We start from the raw sequence: 21,226 nt of genomic DNA, 5'->3' as shown, positions 1-21,226 counted from the left end.
TTCAAGAGGATTTCACAAAACGAAGGGTGCAACAGTGTTTCTATCGCTACCTTTTCATTATGGCGTCTCGTTAGAGATGTGTTTAGGAATGAAGATGAGAAAATAAGAGAGCTGCTAGGAAGTATGGAACTTGCCCTGAATGAACTGCAGGAGGAGCAATCTTTAAAATCTTTGGTCCCGTCTGAGGTTGCCTCTGATGTATCTTCTTCTACTTCTGAGGAGGAAGGAGCAACTTTAACCTCTGAAATATGGGCCCTAAAGAAGAAGTTGATGGAGTGTAAGGTCAAAGAAAAAGAAACTAGAGGAGAGCGGACCCCCGCCATATAACCCAGATTACCAAAATCAATTATCTTTGGCAGAGCCTTCTGCTCCCTCTCGGGGAGTAGTCTTTCCAGTAGTTGAAGTGCCTTACTCAACTAACCCAGGGCAAATGAAGAGACAGCATGAAAGCCCTCCAGTTTAAAGACATAAAACAGCTTAAGGAGGCAGTTGTGGCTTGTGGTCCACATGCCCCTTTTACGATTGCCGTTTTTGAATCCTTCACAGGACGATTTTTAACACCTAGTGATTGGCAACGAATGTGTAGAGCAGTCCTCAGTGGGAGTGATTATTTGCTCTGGCGCAGTGACTATTAAAAACAGTGTATTCAAGTCTCCTCTTGGTAGCCTGCTATCCTTCCTCTGAGTGCCACCAGGTCTCCCCATCCAGAGGACGTGGTCAAATATGAGGCACCAGAGTACGTGTGAAAGTCATACCCTATGAGCATATAAAGGGGAAGGAAGTCCCCCTCAGTCCCAGTCATAGGGGAGGGGAGTAAGGGAAAATGGGAGGGAGGGAGGAATGGGAAGAAACAAGGGATGGGATAACCATAGAGATATAATATGAATACATTTAAAAGAAAAAAAAGAGGACAGCGTATTCCGACCACTGCACGTAATGCAGCGGCTGGAGTTCCACAGAGGAACATGGATATGCTAGCAGGCGTGGGTTCATGTACTGAACTTAGTGCCCAGATACAATATGACCCAGCTGTGTATGCACAAATTGCAACTTGCACCACGAGGGCTTGGAAGTTCTTGCCTAATAAGGGGGCAGGAGAGCAGCTGTCTAACGTGGTTCAGGGACCCTCGGAGCCCTTCTAGGAATTTGTTGATCGCCTTATGCACTTGGCAGGAAGGATTTTTGGAGACGTAGAAGGAGCCATGCATATTATTAAACAATTGGCCTTTGAAAATGCTAATAAGTATTGCCAGGAAGCCCTTAGGCCTTATAAATATAAAAGTGTGAATGACTATCTGAAAATTTACCGGAGTATAGATACTACTCACGTAATGAGGAAAGTAATAGCTTCTGCTGTTCGGGGATGGTCACCTTTTGGGGGAGTCTGGCTGAAAACATGTTTCAGATGTGGCCAGACAGGACACTTCAAGAGAGAATGTACTCAAAGGGAGACTGGACAAGCTCGAGATAGAGTTGATCATACGAAGCTAGGTTTATGTCCTTGTTGCCAATGAGGGTATTGTTGGGGAAATGAGTGTCACTCTAAGACCGATAGGCAAGGGAGGCCATTTCAGGGAAACGGGCCCCGGGGTCAGCTCCAGGCCCCATCAAGACAGGTGTGGGGAGCCTTGCCCTCCAAGTGATTCAGCCTGTGCATTTTATCCCCCAAAGAAACCCATTTTTATCCGAGATCTCACCCGGGGGACAGCAGGCAGTGCAGGAATGGACCTCTGTACCTCCACCAGGGTCACAGTAGTTGTGATGTAATACAAGTTTTAAAAAGTTATTGAGCTTTCTATAAAGATTCTAAAAGATAGTGGGAAGTTCTAAATAAACATCACCAACATATGTTAATGTACTTCTATATCTATAAATTATCCAAAGAAATAGTAATAAAAATTAAATTTTACACTAGCCAGAACTCTAACCTCATTGACCATTTCAAACCTCAATACTGATGGGCTAAAACAACTGTTAGAATTTTTATTCTAAGGAAAATAGCAGAATAGCAATCTTTAAAATATTTTTTGATTTGTAATTAAATCTACAACAAAGCATAATCCTCAGAAATTACAAGAAAGAATAATAAAAGTCAGACTATTTTCTGCTCAGTATTTGTTCAGGATGATTTTCTAAATGCTACTGAGAGATAGACTTTAAATTTAGAAGAGTTTATGGTCTCTTTAGTATCTGATTTGCTAAGTTTTTAAAGACGATTGTTAACTGATCAAAAACTAGTAGATAAACTTAGAAAATTCTGACACATGGAAAATTGCACAGAAGTTAATATTGGGATTATTTCAAACCTAGGTTGATAATAATTTTGCAGTAACAATTTTTGCCAATCTTACCATTCTGGAATATAACATTCACCTGTTATTAAACAAAATAAAATACTTTGTTTTGAATGGGATCTCAAGAGAAGATTGAATCAAGTGTTTTAAATAAAAGGTCACAATCTGAGCTTAGGTAAAATACCAGCACTTCCTTTGTTATTTGACAACTAACACGTCCTTCAAATTGGCATTAATTTGTGCTAACTAGAAAAATCTACTTCATTTGTTATATGTTGTGAATGTGCAACTAAGATAAGGAAAGAACAAGAGGTAACCAGAAAATAGTTTTGGATTCTCAAGAGACAACAAGAACAGAGTCATTATCATTGAGTGGTCTAAACATGATCATACTTCATGCCCTGATTCTCCTGGAAAGTAACAGGAGAGGTGGACAAACACTGGACATTAGACCTGGTCAAACCTTTTTCAATAATGACTTTGTGATTAGAAGTGAAAAACTACAGTCTAAAAAGTATATTGTGGACAAATTGCCACTCATCACACCTGCAGGACAATATCAATTCTAGAAAACATCACAGTATATATTTTGATATTCAGAAGTACAGACAGCTGAAATTTAAAAGAGATGAAAAATTCTTAGTTTTCCTTAGGTAGAGAAATTCAATTATATAAATATACATACATAATCAAAATATGTCATCTACTACTTACTGACTCAACTATTTATACATAAATTGTTTCCTTAGAAAACAATTAAATTTGAAAAAAGCTGTGAAATATTACCCACACTGCTTTAAATAAATGGGAATAAAAATATTTTAACATTGTATGAGAACAGAAGTTTTAGTGCTATATGCTGTATTAGGGTAATGCTTTACACAAATAATAAAAAGCAAAGTTGTAACACAACCATTCTACAATTTTTAAGACCTTGGCATAGTCTCTAAACTTTATGCTTATGTACAAGATACAATGTATGAATTACAATATTACATGAGACAAACCAAACACACACACAAACACACATACAATAGATAGATAGATTATAGATAGATAAATAGATAGATAGATAGATGAGAGGTAGATAGATGAGAGATAACTGGCGTTCTAGAAGCATATATGCCTACAAAATGGGAGGGATATCCTGAATTTACTGCATTTGCCTCTTTACCTATTAGATAATCTTACCACAACTTATTGAGAGACATGCTGTGAAATGTTTGAACTTGAAGTTGGGAAGGGAGATACACAGGCTGATTCAAGAAGCTGGATTTGCCTAAGCACACACTTTGATAAAAGTACTGTGCATAGACTGTGTAAAATCTATAATAATAACTTATCAAAATACCTAAGGCCCTTGTATGTGAGTTCCAATACATTTCACTTACAATGACGGTGAATCAGTTTTAGAGTAAAGATTGCAAGTCACAATATGCAAAATTTGAACCAAGAAGTGAAAACAGAACACTTCTTAACAATTACTTTATTTAGAATAAAATAGAAAAGTTACAAATATTTTTGTAATAAGCAAATTTCCACTTCAAATGATATTGCCTGAAGCTCATGAGCTATATGTATATAAACATATATATACATATGAGGTATATATACATATAGCTCAGGTTTTCTCCATTTATAGACGATAGAATTTGTAAACAGAACAGTCACATTATCTCAGAGAAAAAAATGAAAATTACCATGATGTATTTTGAGCACCCATTCATAAAATTTATTGTATATAGACAATGGAACACATGTTTGGTTCATTGCAAGATCTATAAAGATTATTATTTTAAAAAACTCTCAGTGAAGTTAATGCTATCTTAAAGTAAACAGAACCACATCCAGATGTTGGCAACCTTGTGAAGTGAAGGGAATATTTAGATGTCACTGACCCTGTGATCTGTGTTGCTGCTATTACCGCAGGAAGGCATGTGTGCTCCAGTCAAAGTTGGAAATCCTGGCTGTGTTCCAACACATATTGCTGCCAAGAGCAGGTGGCAGATGGAATTGACCTGTGAGCCATCTGTAGCTAGTTACCTGACCTTAGCTTCTAATGAGTTTTGTTTAAAATTTTCATGGCTACTTCTTTAAAAAAATAAAATATTCAGCCAGATCATTAAAGTTTTTAAAAATTTGTCCATCAAAAAATCTTGACAAATTTTGTTTTTCAATAAAGTCTCCAGCAACTAGCCAATTGCTAAAAAGAGCAATACAAATTAAAGTAAACTTATCCTATTTGTGGATCCATTTTCTATTATATCATAACACATACTAACATCGTTATGCCAAAATTTTACCACATTAATTACAACATTTTCTGATAAAAATGTAAACAAATTTGCATATTAACTTACATTCAAATGAAAACACTTAATATGAGTACATTCCTTATATTTTGTTATGAAAATTTTAATTCTTACCTTCTACAAGTTTCCCTGTATGTTCCGCACTTCCACCAGGAAGAATCTTAGCAATATAGGCCCCAATTTCTCCACTATGTCCTGGGATTTCTTTACCACCAACAATTCTAATTCCAAGGCCATTACCTGTTTTAAAAAGTTAGCAAAATGTTAGTAATATTTCAAGAAGGAAACTCTTATCACAAATAGGTTACATAAAAAGTGGATTAGATACCCAGAAGTAAATGTAGCAAAACACTCAGAGTAGAAACTGGATATCAATCATAAAAATATGTGATTCTGATTCCAAAAATAGATAATAAAAAATAAAGTTTTTGGGGCTTAAGTATAATACACAATTATTAAATTGTCATTAAATGCTTTCTCAAGGTTAGTTATATTTACTCAAATGGTAAATGACCTCACATTCAGCCAGATATATTTAAAAAAATTCATATGCTCTGAAAAGCTCCAAAGTAAACAATTTACCTTTAAAATGAAGAACAATTTACTTTCAGAACAATAGTCATGGCTATTGTAAGCCAGACGAATATAATTCCAAGATCAAAATGACTTCAAGTGATAATAAGGCTACAACTTATGATTACTCAACCTTAACTCCTAACTGTGCAGTGCTTGGGCCACAAGATTATTGTTCCTGGTTATGAATAACTTAGTCCTAGTTCTTTATTCTATCATCAGATTGATCTATAATTACCTACTTGAAAAGAAAATAGAGAGTAATTATGACAAACAATTCTGATAGACATGAACTTTCACAATTTCAGTTGGTGTACTGTTTCTAATAATCTAAATACAAGTGAGTACATGTAGTGCCAAGGATGCTTTTGGACAAATGTCAAGGGTGTTCCAGAAAATTGTAATACAAGAACTCTTAATCTCTAATGAAGATACAACTATGTATTAACTTAGCAATTTTTATTAAATATGATATCAGAAGTACTATTCCCAAAGGTTTTTAAAAATCTCAAAATCATGTTTTTCCTCATTTTATTCTTCAAAATATTGCTGCAGCTAGCATCTGTACAATTCCTGTGTTTGTTACACAACTAATTATACTGGATTATCACATTTTTGTCACCTTTAAACAAATACATATTAAATAGAGTATCACCTTCTAGTTCCTGTGATAATTATAGATTACCTTCCTTCCCTACTACTCTCCTTTCTTCCTCCTCTTCCTTCCTTATTTCTTCCTGTCTCTTTCCTCTTTTCTTCCTCCTCCTGTCCCCTCCTTCCCCTCCAGTCTTCCTCCTTTACCCCTCCCGTCTTCTCTTGTTTTCTCCTTTATTTTATCTCCTCTTGTTTTCTCCATTTCTCTTCTGTCCTCTGTTCCTCTCTCTTTCCCTCCATCCCTTCTGTCCATCTTTCTGCTTTTTCACCAGGATATATATTCTAACTATCAAATCTCAACATAAACAAGACTAGCTATCTGTTTCTAAATGTCCTGTTATTATTGATTCATGGGAAGCAAGGCCCTAGTTCTTTCTAGTGCCACACCTAGAAATTTTCTGCCCCGTGGTGTATGGCTCACAATTATTTCTTATAAGGGTAATTATGCTATGCAACAAATTTAACATAATAGCAATAGTTGAAATAATCTAGTATGTAAAAATTCAACTAAATCTGGGGAAAAGCAAGTGAGTCATAGGAATTTAGATGTTAAGAAGTTATCAGGGTAGAATCTACAATAACACTTTAGATACGTATCAATCAAAGGTAGAAGATGAAGAAAATAGCATTAACCAATTGCCAATCAATTGATATGGTCCACATTTACCAATATACTAATTATGTTTTTAAAATTGTTAAAAATTTCATAAAATATTAAAGGTTCCTTTAATAACATATAGTAGGAAAGTAAAAGGTCTTAGAAAAAATAGGATGTTTTTACTCTACTGGTATATCATGAAACTAGTTCATATAGCTTTTGGAAATAAATGTTGGTCTTTAAATATCATATATTACATTTCCATAAAACCAAATATCCCTCTTCAAATATAGGAAGCATGATGTCAATGTAAGTCTTGTTTAATTGAAAAATATAATAATTTTGGACTAAAGTTACTGGAACTAAAGGGTCATTGATATATAATATTTATATTAGCAACTTTCCAGCTTTTTGCATCTATTTATTTTGTGTGCAGACATGCATCTGTGGTGTGTGTGTGTGTGTGTGTGTGTGTGTGTGTAAGCTATGGTAATCATGTGAAGATGACAACTTGTGGCACCTGGTGTCCTCCTTCACCCAAACACAAAAGAAATTTCCTTTTCTCAGCAACAAAGAGAACTTTCTCCAAAATTCAAGTGACACCACATGCTGGCGAGGATGTGGGGAGAGAGAGGAACACTCCTTCATTGCTGGTGGGAATGCAAACTAGTACAGCCACTTTGGAAAGCTATCTGGCGCTTTCTCAGAAAACTGGGAATAGGGCTTCCTCAAGACTCAGCTATTCCACTCCTTGGAATATACCGAGAGGATGCTCCAGCACACAACAAGAAAATTTGCTCAACCATGTTCATTGCAGCCTTATTTATAACAGCCAGAACATGGAAACAGCCTAAGTGTCCCTCAGTAGAAGAATGTATAAAGAAACTGTGGTACATATACACTATGGAGTACTACTCAGCTATTAAAAACAAGGAATTCCCAAAATTTGTGGACAAATGGATTGAGCTAGAAATGATCATAATGAGTGAGTTAACCCAGAAGCAGAAAGACTCTAATAAATAAAGGTTTGCTGGCTTGCTGGAGGTGCTCACTTTGGTGCTCGCTTGCTCATCATGGCGCCACCATGACCATTGGAGACTCCATTTATTCCTGGGAGGATTGGCACTAGATGCCCAGGGATCTAGGCAGCAATGGTGGGACTGCTGGCTTGGTGCTGACCCCTCTCCCCTGGTGAGACTGGGAATGTGGCCTAGTCCCCAGTTGACTGGCCTCACCCTAAAGCATTGCAGTTGCCCCTGAGTGAGAAACAAGCCCTTGGGACCTTTGCTCTCAAGGTCCCCAGTAATCATACAGAGGCAAGCAGCCCTCAGGATGTGGGACCCAGGCTATCCACCAGCAGAAAAATCTTAGCAATCCTGGATGACAGTCCTGCAGGACTTCCAGTGTAAGCTGTTTCTATGAGAGGCCCTGAGTGAGGGACATGTGGCACAGGACTGAGTACACTTTCTAGATGACAAGAGTGGTCCTTCTTGACAGCCATGTGGATGAACTAGAATTCAGACCTACAACCTTAAGGAGCTAACTTTCACAATTCTCTTGCTTGAGGTTGGAAGAAGCATCCCATATTTAGAGAGGAACAAAGCATGGAGTATAGACTTGCAAGGTCATAAGTACGCTGCCCATTTAAACCAGGAAAATGTTGGCACAGTTAATGTATATTGCTTCAAATATTACTCAGTTTGTTATGCAGTAATAAGAAACCACTAATATGAGAATAAAAGCTGTATTTTTAGCCTTCTCTGCATGACCATGTGCTAAATATTATCTTGTTATCAAATCTTGCAGAATATTAATATTTATAGGACTTAGAAGGCAGCGAGCAACCAATGTTAGAGAATGGGAATGAAAAGGAAAATGAGCTATGAAAAATAATCTTCTGACCTTTGTAACAGGCTCATTTCCACAATGATGGGGTTCTGGAACAACAGAAGCAGCGATCACCTACCATTTACACAATGGCACTTAATAAAGAATACACATGTACTTCAGCTGATGTCTTCCCAAGTGAGACTAAAGCATCAATGTTAATAATGTTGAAAATAATATATGAATCTTTTAACTGATTCATAGCACATGCCTTTGAAACTGCATGGTCTCATTAGACCTTGAAGCAAAGGAGCAGGAAGAAACCCTTTTTTCCTTCTTATATGTGAAGAAATAAAGCTTTGCTGACATATACAGAAAGGAGTAGAGTCCATACTCTTAATCCATGTGAAAGACATAGTTGTGAATTTTCTACCTAGTTTTGGGCTTTAAGGAATCATTCTGAAAGTATCATGCCCACATTTCTCTACTCAGTTGTTGAAGGTGAAGGGAGAAATATCCATGAGATCATCAAAAGGAGAAATTACTAAGATATGAAAACAACAATGATAACAAATAATTTGAGAGCCAGACTGTCAGTGAAGGCTGAAAAGAAACATTCATTGCTTACGTAGCCCACATGTTATTGTGCACAGATAAATTTAGAATGGGTTAAGTGATTTGGATTGATTATGATGTTGTCAGTGTAATTTCTAGGACATGCTCATGTATCTGTGAAATATAGTCAGAATGGAAATGCATATTTTTTGAAATGATAGGTTTTACCATTCAATTACAACATGACATTTGTATAGATATATTAAATTAATAAGTAAACAGATGACTATTTAGGTGGTTTAGTTTGACAATCTTTAAGTGTAAATGAGTACATGCATAAAGGCCTGGTAATAAAATTTCCCAGGAGCCACATTTTTGGGTGATAAATTGAGAGACTGATATATTCACAGAAGTTCTAAAGTTGCTGACTCACATAAGTATATAAATAAAACTCAGGTGTCCAGACTATTTTTATACTACAGATTGAAACTCCTCTTCTGTTATTTCTCTGCATGATAAATATTCTCTGGTGATAAAAATGCAATCAGTCATTTTTCCATGCCTTTTTTGACCGGTGCCATGCCATCCTGTTCATACTGGACTCTATCACACTGGAAATACAAGTCAACATAATCTCAATCATTACCTAAGTTACTTGTGGTCTAGATGTTTTATTATAAAAATAAAGGAAACAGACACAGGTATTTGTACCTGGAGCAGGATGCTTCTGTGATAAATTTGACTGTGTGGCTCTTATAATACTGAAATGTTTTTGTGGGAGAGTTGGGAAATTGGATTGGAAAACTGTTGAGTGAAGTGGATACAGATTAGTGGGATATTTTTGTAGCAGCTTGGAAGTTGTGTAGTGCTGAGAATTAAGTGAACCGTTATGGCCCAGTTCCTAAAGTCATAGTGGAGAACAAGAACTTTATCAGCATTAAAAAAAAAATCTGGCTACATTCTGCCTGGGTCCTGAAAAATTGCTAAAGGCTAAATTAAAATATAAAGTACTAAATTTTTGTCAAACAAATTTTTAAGAAGTTGCACTGTTATCCTTGTTGGTCATAGAAAATTCATTTTGGAGTGATCAATGGTCAATGCAGAGAATCATAAGTGGTCAAATACTCATAAGTGACTCTGAGTGTTCACCATATGAAGTACTGTATACTCCAACCTCCTGTTCAAGGATTCAGGGATCATTGTGGTAAGGGAGAAAGAAAGAATATATGATCCAGAGAATTAGAGAAGAATGAAGTAAGGTTATGTATTCTGAGTGCTATATAGTTGTTACACACATGTACTTATAATAGGTGTGGTGACATACATGAGACCAGAACAAGATCAAAGCAGTCAAAATTCTGGCATGGATGTGTGATGGGCTTGCTGAAGCCTTTAGCCAAGGAGCTATTGGCAACTGATGGCGGCTCAGGAAAGAGGATGCCATTTTTCTTTGGGGTATGGCTACTGATAGATAGCCTATGCTCTAGCAGATGGCTTCATAAACATAGGCAAATGGACAGAATTAATTGGGTTATAAAATACCAAAAGACATGAACTGGGCAGAGAGAATAGACATAGGCACATGGACATAGCTAATTGAATTATAAAACAAAGACATGAGAGTAGAGAGGGGGAATGTGTTGGGCTTGAAATGTTTTGAATGAAAAATGCCCTCCACCACCTGTATTTGAATACTTATGGACACTATTTAGTGGAGGGTATAGACCTGTTAGGATATAGTCTAATTGAAGAAGGATGTATATTGCTGCGAGATGGTTTTGAGACTATGTAGTCTTGCTTCACTTCTAGTTCACTCTCTGGGTTTCCTGTGAGACAACATGTGATGAGCCAGCTTCCTGCTCTGGCATGTCATTGCCACGCCTTTCAAGCCCTTATGCACTCACATACTGCAACCATAAGCCACAATAAACTCGTCCTTCTAAAAGTTTCTTTTGTTCATGGAAATTTATGATATCGTGAAAGTAGTAACTCCTAAAGAAGGTATCTGAAGGGAGTTTGAAGATTCATATGTATAGAAGGCATTAAATTTATATATGATAATTTCAAAGAATAAATTAAAATATTGAACAAAGAATTGCTGGAAAAAACTTAATATCTATGCAACATAACAAAATAGTCAAAGAATTTATCTTTGTAAGAACATATGAGATTCAAACACTATGTCATTATTAGGTAATTTTCAGAGTATAAAATGTATATGTCAACTGCATTACAATGTACTTTCAACTCTTACTATGTATAAGTGCCCTTGTGTATTTAAACATAGAGAGAAAAGGATGAAAACATAATATATAAAATTAAGATGGTTCTCTTTTTAGCTTTTTGCTTTATATCACTGTCATCTACAGTAAAGGAATTATAGTACATATGTATGTAAACATGTATCCATACCCTTATATGTATAAGAAGGTTGAATGTATATAATTGTAGACATTTAAAGATTATAAGTTGAGAGTTAGATGAGCATTTTGACTTTGAGATTTGCAACCAAGAGGAAAGTAAATATATAGTCTTCATAAGAAAATGAAATGTAGTTTTCATATTTATTAGCATAAAATATGAAAATTAAATATAGAGAAAAATTTATGGCTAGTTTGTGAACATATTTAGGTATTCAGAAATAGTTTAATGCAAATATTGATATTCATGTAGTCATTGTTACATGCTTTATTTCAAGTATTTTGTAAGTACTTGGAAACAGAATTCTACCTGGGGACTTTTAACATTTTGAATCAAGACTGAATCATAGTTTTTATGGTATATCTATTTGTTGTCCCTATACTAAGATTTAACAGCTACAGAAAATGATTAAATAATTTTTAATATTTTTATTATTTGGAAGTAGGATATAAGAATTTTGTTGGTGATAATATATTTAACTTATCTATTGATCAAAACATTGCACATTTAGAAAAAATGCAAAAAAGCATACAAATCTTTTTAGATTTATCTTTCTAGACTTTGAATATAAATGTAGCTTCTGGTGTCCTTCACTGCTTGTTGAGAGTGGATATAAATGTATAAATCACTTCCACTTATACTTTTTGAATTTTTCTTGCAGACAGAAAAACTCTCTTTTGCTCATCAAACAAAGTAGATTTTATTTTACACCAGACAGAGTTGCCTAAATCAATTAAATAACTGACAGATCATGTTGCTGACTGTGTGGTACAAGGAGAACACTCATCTGTTGCTGGTGGGAGGTGCAAACTTGTACAGAAGCTGTGGAAGTCAATGTGGCAGTTCCTCCAGGAAGCTAGGAATAGAAGTACCTCAGGATCTATTCTCAAAGAAATAAAGCCTGGAAGCTTCTCTAGCATCCCATACATGCAAAGGCTACTACATCCTACTATAGAAACACTTGAACAACCATGTTCATTTCTGCCTTATTCATAATATCTAGAAACTGCAAACAGGTAGATGTCTGTCAGTGGATGAATGGGTAAAGAAAATGTGGTACATTTAACAATGGAATATTATTCAGTCATTTAAAAGTGAAATCCTGAAATTCATAGGCAAATAGATGGAGCTACAAGAAATTACTCTGAGTAAGGTAACCCTGACCTCCAAAGACAAATACGCTATATATTAGCTTATATGAAGATGCTAGCTGTTAAGTCTTTAATAAGCAGGCAATAGTCATCATAACCACAGAGGTAAGGTACAGAGTAAGGGGCTGGATGGGGGAGATGGACATCCCTAGATAGTAGGAATAAAATATTTATGGATGGACAAATTGAGTAAGACTCAAACAGGAAGATCAAATGGAGAAGGGTAAGAAAGAACGAGTGATGGTAGTACAGTTAAACTGAGGTCCACTTGAGGAATTGTATGGAAATCTAATATAGCAGAAACTTCATATATATATATGTTGGTCTACATGAAATGGCCAAATAATGGGGGTTAAGGGCATTTAATAAAGATGTTGGACAAGGAGGACTCATGAGAACCAACAAAATAACTCAGGCTATTGTCAAAGCTATCAGACGCTTTCCACAAACTGATGGGAAGGCCCCATGGTGAAGACAATACCCAGAAGACTCATTGAACATGGGGAAGTCAAGCTGATGTCCACAGAAGGATTTCACTCTATTCATTAATGTTCAGGGTATTGTAAGGTATACTACATGCTGCCAAAGAAAAAAGGTACACGACAGCCTAGATACAAACCCTTTCATTTTCAACGATGCGCTACCTACTAAATGCACAATTCCAATAGTGGCACAAAGCTTATGAGAGTAACCAACCAAAATCTGACTGGATTTAAGGTCTATTCTACGAGATAAGACATATCCACAAGACTGAGAGGCCAAGAACCTGAGATAAATTAGGCCAGACACCTATGGGAAAACCATATACTACTGTTTTGTTGAAACTATGTATATAAACATATTACTTTTAAGGCCAGGTCTCATGCCCAGTAGATGGCTAACATAAAATGAACTCAATTGTGTGTGTGTGTGTGTGTGTGTGTGTGTGTGTGTGTGTGTGTGTGTGTGTGTGCTTTTGTCTCATAATGCTTTGTTCATGAATTACAAAAAAATATCTAAACAGGTTGTTTGAATTTGTTATATGTGTTCTAGTTTTGTGTTTTTATGGAATTTCTGTGTACTTGAACATGTGTGTATATGTGTTCTTTTGCTTTTTTTCCTTGGCTCATTTCCTTGTTTGTTTTGTCCTATTCTAGTTTCTTTTTATTTTATTTATTTTTATTACTATTTATATTCTGTTGACTTTCTAAGGACAGAGAAAAAAGCAGAGGATTCACATGGAAGAGGAAGAGAGGAAGAATCGGGAAGAATTGGGGAAGGAGAAATTGCAATAACATTGTATGGAAAAACATCTATTTTTAGTAAAAAATAGAAAAAGATATACATTCTGAAACGTTCACAGTAAAGTGCCAGATTCATTACCCATTTAAAATGCATGAGAAGGTGGAATGGAGCATAAGGCTTTTCCTAATTTCCTTACATATGCCCTTATCAATGACCAGAATGTATGCATGATGGGAAGTAAGCATGGTGGTGAGAAACACCTATTTGGTAATAGTATGTCTGTGGTTAACAGCAAATTCAGGAATGGAAATGTGTCCTCTTGTGAAAGAGAATTATAATAATTATATTTATAACAGTTTTATGTGATATAGCTTCTTTGGTCTGTGGCTTATAGTATGATTATTCTTTACTATATGGCTAATAACCACCTACAACTGAGAACATACCAAGTGTGTCTTTCTGGGTCTGGGATGATAGTTTCTAGTTTTATTAATTTGCCTGAAAATTCCTGATGTTCTTGTTTTTAGTAGCTGATTAGCATTCCATTGTGTAAGTGGCCAAAATTTTCTGTATCCATTCTTTGGTTGAGGGGCATCTGGGTTGTTTCCAGTTTCTGTCTATTATGAATAAAGTTGCTGTGAACATAGCTGAGCAACTGTCCTTGTGGTATGGTGGAACATCTTTTGGGTATATGCCCCGGAGTGCTACAGCTGGGTTTTAAAGTAGATCTATTGCCAGTTTTATGAGAAAGCTTCAGATTGATTTCCACAGTGGTTGTGCACGTTTGCACTCCCACCAGCAATGGAGGAGTGTTCTACTTGCTTCACATCCTTTCCAGCATATGCTCTCACTTGAGTTTTTAATCTTTGCCATTCTGACAGGTATAGGGTGGAATCTCAGAGTCATTTGGGTTTGCATTTCCCTGATGACTAAGGAGGTTGAACACTTCTTTAAGTACTTCTTGGCCATTAGAGATTCCTCTGTTGAGAATTCTTGGTTTAGCTCTGTACCACATTTTTATTTGATTATTTGGCTTGTTGGTGTTTATTTTACTCTACTTATAATAAATGGAGGGATAAAGATGGACAGAGACTGAGGGAATGGGCAACCTATTGAGATGCCTAAATCTGAGACGCACCCTAAAGGTGAGAGCCAACCCCTACTCTATTAATTATACTCTGCTATGCTTGCAGACAGGATCCTTGAATAACTGTCCTCTGAGAGGCCCCACACATCGGTGTGTCAAAACAGATGCTGAGACCCATAGCTAAACATTAGGGAGAGCTTGGGAAGTCCCGTGGAAGAGTGGGGGGAAGGATAGAAGGACCAAGAGGAGACAAGAACTCCATAAGATCACCAACAGAGTCAACTAGTCTAGGCCCTTTCGTACTTACCAAGACTGAAGCACCAACCAATGAGCATGCATGGTCCAGATCTAGGCCCTGTACACATATGTAACTGATGGGGATCTTGGTCTTCATGTGTGTCCACTAGTAAGTGGAGCAAGGGCTGTCTCTGACATGGACTAGGTTGCCTACTTTTAGATCACTTGCCCTTGGCTTGGCTGCCTTGTTACACCTCAGTGGAAGAAAATACACTTAATCCTGATTCTACTAGATGTGGCTCAGTAGATGAATGAGGGAGGGGGTCTAACCTTTTCTGAGGAGAAGGAGAGAGAGGAAAGGGGGAGAGGGTGGGAGGGTGGGACCTAGAGGAGAGGAGAGACTATGATTAGGATTTAAAGTGAATAAATATATAAATTTAATTTAAAAGAGAGAGATAGCTCAGGAATTTCAGGCCCTCTCTTTCTAAAGTTTACAAATCAGTGTTGTTTAGTGTTTCCAAATCATTGGTGTTTATATAATTTATGTACAGCTATCAACATAGTCAATTTAAAAAGAAACTTGTAAAAAAGAAACTATATAACTTCTAGCCATCACTCACCTACTCTCCGCTCCACTTTTGTTCTAAGCTTTCGATTTATTTGTCTATAGATATTTTATTCTATCATTTCCTATCTCTAGACTCATAGAACATATAGACTCCAGGCCCTGACTTCTTCAACTGAGTATAATGTTTCCAAAACTCTTTCAAGTCACAGTGTGAATTAGTCATGCATTCCTAGTACACAGTAAGAAATATCCACTCTATGGATGTACAGTCCAGCCTCAGAACAAGAGGGAAACATTCTGAGAACTACACTGTCAGGGAATTTTATTGTCCCTTCATAGTGTATACTTAAATATTGATGGCTATTATATGAGGTGATATCTTTTCTTGAACCCCGACCATGTATTGCAGTTTGCCATTTAATGAGGCATCTTGGTGCAGTGCATGACACCACCTACTTATATATTCATGCAGGGATCGACATTCTGGTTGCTTTCTTATAAAGATCTGTAACGGTGTCAATTCAAGTATTCTTAAAAGCTTGGAAATATTTCAATTATAGTGATTATATGTTAAAACTTTGTTTTAATGTGTTTCAATTTGTATTATTAAGCAATGAGCAAGGACTTGTATTTGTGGGGTTTCCAGTCATGGCATAACTGCCAGACCATACCATTATGCTCTGAGGCAGAAGTAAGCAGTGAGTTTTGCTCACTTGGCACTTGTCAAACATTACCCACCCACTGTGTCTCAGTGCTCTACTCATGCAATGCTGAGAAGAATAAAAAAGTGGTTTTGAAATATCATAGATAATGAAAAGCTTATTTTAATTCAACATTAAGTCGAATTTCAAAACGTTAAATAAGTAACATTTTCAGTCACATAAATTTCTTATTTACACCTCAAATTTAGGTTATTCTTTAAAATTAAGTCCATGTATATAGACTTAGCTAATGTGAGCATTAACTAACCCAGGGTTAAACATGACAACTCTAATCTGTCAAAGACTACATTCCATTTGGTTCTCTATACTGTATTAGCTTTATACAATTTTTATTATTAGAGGAATCATTAAATATTTCATAAAACTTTTTAAAAAATGAAAGTTATGGAAGAAGGCATGCTGTCTCAGGAAGAGTTTAGAATCTCTGTTCTGTTCTCACAAAGTAGACATTAACTGTCTTTAAAATTCTAAGAATGCCATTATTTTCCTTGGGAACTCACTGGAGTCCTTGAAATGTTAGAGTACTGTGCGGCTTCTTTCCAGATTTCTGAGATTTCTCAGAATTCTGTTGTGCCTGTGAATCAGTTTGATCCAGATACCTAGAACTACTATTGTGTAGCCTGATGATTCAATCCTTTGGAGTACAGGGAGGTTTGTTAGGTCTGCAACTTTCTTTTTAGGCCTACAAAACACATATTTCAATGGAACATTTAGATATTATTGCTTATGAGAATCTTACATTAGAACAAATTTCAATAGATTACTCATTTGTGTTTTATTTAAATTTAAGTGTCATAAGACTGTACAGACAAAAGCAGTTCTTTTAGATGACTAAAAATAAAATATGGTATTTTTACTAGTGTATCAAGACATATGTCATGATTGAAGGCTTGTTTGATAGTCTACCTTCTGTTCCATCTTGGAGAATACGTCATATGCATCTGAAATAAAAAAGAACACTCTCCTTTTGGTTTGCAAGAGCTTGTAGTTATACTATGTCTAAATGCTCTTCATGTCCTCTATTTTGTTGATGATTATTTCTGTAATTATTCTGTCATTGAAAATGTCACAATGAAGTCTTCACCTATAATTACATTAATTTTAACAAAGATTATTTCATATGTGTAAGGGCAGTGATGTTTAGTACAAACATGTTTGTAATCATTACATATTCCTGCTGAATTCTCTCAATTTTTCAATTTAATTTTTTATATCAGCTCTTGCTTTTGTCTGTGATGTCTATTATTAATTACTTCTGTCACATTTGGTGAATGTATGAATGAAATTCAATTTTAAATAATTTTATTTTCAATTTATTTCATTCCTTGGATCTAAGCTTAATACTTTGTAGATAGCACATTGTTGTATGTGCTATTTTACAAATGCCTTTGCTAATATGTGGTGTTTGGTAAATTTAATCCTCTTACAGTTAAGAAAGTGTCTGTTAAGGAACTTGTATTTGTTACCTTGTTGTTTGCTTTCTGTATGCTTTACATATTTAGAGCATTACTTCTTGTATTTTTACTTTATTTTAATCTTTGTTTTATTTTTGCAGTGATACAACTTGATTTATTTATTTTTACTTGTCTCTATTCTATTAATATTTTATTTGTGGTTACCATGATAGTTTTACATTTGAAAATAGTATTAAAACTGTGAAATATCAAATGGTTCCATTTTTTCTTCAATGTCATGTGAAACTATTCTGATAAAGTTCTATATTTATGTTATAACAATATCACAAATTATATCTGTACATATTATGTGCCCAATGACATCAATTTATACTGATCCTATGTATCTTATATCTGATAGAAAAGAAAAAGTGGAACTACATACCATAAAAGAAAACTTTTTTAAGTACTGAAAACATTACATAGCAGATCATAAAATAGAATCCTCTTCCAATGAGTACACTATATAATTGAACAAGACATTATAAATTATTAACTACTTCAGCATTTGGAAGTTGTGAAAATCATACAAAGAAGAGAGAAGCATACATTCCAGAGAAACTACTAGCTTAAAAGTAAGAACAATAAAAGTCCACTGTGCCTTTCCTGATTACTTCTATATGCACCTCAGCTGTCATGTGACCTTAACTGGGCAAATGAGCTATAAAGACTAGAAAGAGGCTGTGATGCTATGAAAAGCAACAAATAGGAAATCTGAAGATTCTCTGGGAATTAGGTTGGGCTACTGATAATTAAGTGGGTCCTAATTAATAAGCTCTCTTCATGTTTCTGGGTAAATGGAGTCTTGGTATATAGATAGCATATGACAGGCAGAGCCTAAACAACTATAAATATCTAGTCTAGAAAAGATAACACACACATGTAACACAAGTGAGAAACTAGAAATTTTATTTATTTATTTATTTATTTATTTATTTATTTATTTATAGACTATATGAGTTTTATTAAGTGGGAATGGGAGGAGAAGGAAAGGGAGTATGGGTATCCCAGAGAGATAGAGACAGAGAGAGGAAGAGTGAGAGGGAGAGAGTGTAAGGGGGAGTAGGGAGAGAAACTAGAAAGTTTAAAACTTCTCTGAATAGGGAAATAGAAGGATCCATAGGGTCCTAGAAACCTACAAGTAGAACATGATGGGCAGATCTGGGCCCAGGGGTCCTGCTCAAACTATGGCACCAGCCAAAGACAATACACACAGTAAACTTCAAATGCCTACCCAGCTCTAGCCAATGGACAGGACATTCTTCACAGTTGAGTGGAGAGTGGGGTCTGACTTTCACACAAACTCTGGTGCCCCATATTTGACCACATCCCCTGGATGTGGAGGCCTGGTGGCACTCAGAGGAAGGATAGTAGGCTACCAAGAAGAGACTTGATACCCTATGAGCATATACAGGGGGAGGAGGTCCCCCTCAGTCACAGTCATAGGGGAGGGGAGTAGGCGGAAAGCAGGAGGGAGGGAGGAATGGGAGGATACAAGGGATGGGATAACAATTGAGATGTAATATGAATAAATTAATAAAATATATATTAAAAAGATATTTTCAATGAAAGAATAAAAATTATAATGACAAAAAAACTTCCCTACATCCCCAATAAAATGGCAAATAGCTTCCTTTAGTCATCAAAAAATATATATTTTAAAATATTATGTTATACATGATAATAGCTACAGGTTTATGTGTCAAAAAGATTTACTAAGTCAAAAGTTAGACTTTTTCTAATTCATGTAAAACAATAATGAATTAGAGAAGCTAATGCAGAGAGGAAATCTATTAAATCATGCAAAAATAATAACATGAATAAACACATTATAGGGCTTGTTAATTTAGGAGAAATGGTTCAACATTTCCAAAATATATCCTATGAAAATAACCTCTGAATAACCAGAAAATATTATCCTATATTGATTTATCTTCTAGAAGCAATTGGAATGATTTTTCAGTAAGTAATAAATTCTATAAAACCACTCCTAAAAGCATTAATTGGACTAAATATGTAAACATTTTCTTAAATAAAATGAAAATCAAATCTAAATAGATAATAAAAGTATAGAATCGATTGTATAGAATAAAATGATGAAAAATAGTTCTAGGAATTAAATACTTCCTTTTTATTTTCAATTTGAACAACTATATATAATATGTAATATAATATATGATTACTGTGTATAGTTATATATTATAACTATATCATATATGGCTGAATTATCTTTCTTTGGTAAAAGAAAAACACCCATGTTACCAAGAACACAACATTAGGTTCTTAAGTGAGGAGTCTCCTATGGAAATAAAAAGCAAACCATCCCTTTCTATTGCACAACCAAGCTTCAAAGTCCACAATAGCAACTGCAGCTGAGAGAACAAGTGTCGTCCCCAATAATCAGGAAAACAAACAAAACAAAGAAGTATATGCACCATGTTACACCCACATTATGTACAGAGTCACAACTGTGCTCTTAAAAATGTGTCAGAATTTCATATTTATATTGACTAGACATGAAACACAGATAATGCACAGTAATTGAGAAAAACACAAGAACTCCTCAGGATATGTATATTTTACCAATTTGAGAATTTTATTTAATCTCAGATTTCAAATAGTAGAAATCTCAAATGTTTCAGGATCATGAAATTCAAAAAATAACAGAAATGGCTAGGTTAGAGAAGATGCAGGAACCGTGACAATGAAGGACAAAGTGAGATCCTAAATTATATCTCGAGGCCGTAAACAAAATTACTGATTTCCAGTGAAAATCAGAAATTTGCATAAGACTTAGAGGTTTTTTTTTTAATATAATATCCATGTTCATTTCCTATGGTTGGTCAATTCAGTTTAGATTTATGTCAACATTGGGAAATTTGGGCAAAGAGTGGGCAGCACAGCAATCAGTGCCATTTTCAGGAAGTCCAAAATTATGCCAAAATAAGAAGCTTAGAAAGTCTATTATCAGCTTTGACCTTTAATAAACACAAGTAATCTGAAAGCTGACCATGATTGACAGTGCTCATCACGGATAAACACAGAGGAAGCTGATCCTAAGAACTCCAGGCCTTTCTTTTCTCTAAACTCAGTGACCATATTATTCAGCAGAGCACAACATACCATAATGCGGTGACCATGATCCTCCCTGAAGCAATAATTATGAGCACTGCCACGTCATGAACTGTTAAAGATATAGCTAATGAACAGAGGATCTGTACCACTTAGTGACACTTCATGCAAAAATCATATCATTAGTGGGTTTTTGTGTGTGTGTGTTGAAATGAATACTCTGCTATTTTTGGACATGTTCTAAAACAGATATAAAGGGTTGTTTTCTAAAATTTAATGAGTCATTTAAACTGAAATACAAACACATATGTCAATGTGACATTAGAATTTGAAATGAGCAGATAGCTCAGTTTGCTGTACCTGAAACTGTGTGATCCTTAGAGTCTCTGGTTATTTTTATCCTTGCATGAGGAAAAATGTAGTGCATTGTCTTCCCATTCATCTGCAGAATCTAGGACATACAAAGGATTAGGTGAA

The 21,226-nt window shown here is 35.3% G+C and overlaps 1 protein-coding gene across 9 annotated transcripts in view; it reads right to left on the bottom strand.

Annotated features, from left to right (window-relative positions):
• The window catches only part of PCLO (piccolo presynaptic cytomatrix protein), a 322,564-nt gene that overhangs the window by 99,559 nt on the left and 201,779 nt on the right, over positions 1–21,226 (bottom strand). For all 9 annotated transcript variants that reach the window (XM_084786068.1, XM_084786071.1, XM_084786069.1 and 6 more), the window contains exons 9-10: positions 21,110–21,200; positions 4,721–4,846 (exon numbers count right to left, since the gene is read on the bottom strand). In XM_084786068.1, the coding sequence (XP_084642194.1) occupies positions 4,721–4,846; positions 21,110–21,200 (217 nt within the window). The remainder of the gene's footprint in view (positions 1–4,720; positions 4,847–21,109; positions 21,201–21,226) is intronic.

This window comes from Acomys minous (genome assembly GCF_964271855.1).
Source record: "Acomys minous genome assembly, chromosome: 6".
NCBI classification, from domain to species: domain Eukaryota; kingdom Metazoa; phylum Chordata; class Mammalia; order Rodentia; family Muridae; genus Acomys; species Acomys minous.
The sequence above is the reverse complement of the archived record's forward strand: the minus strand, read 5'-3'. Positions and strand labels throughout refer to the sequence as shown.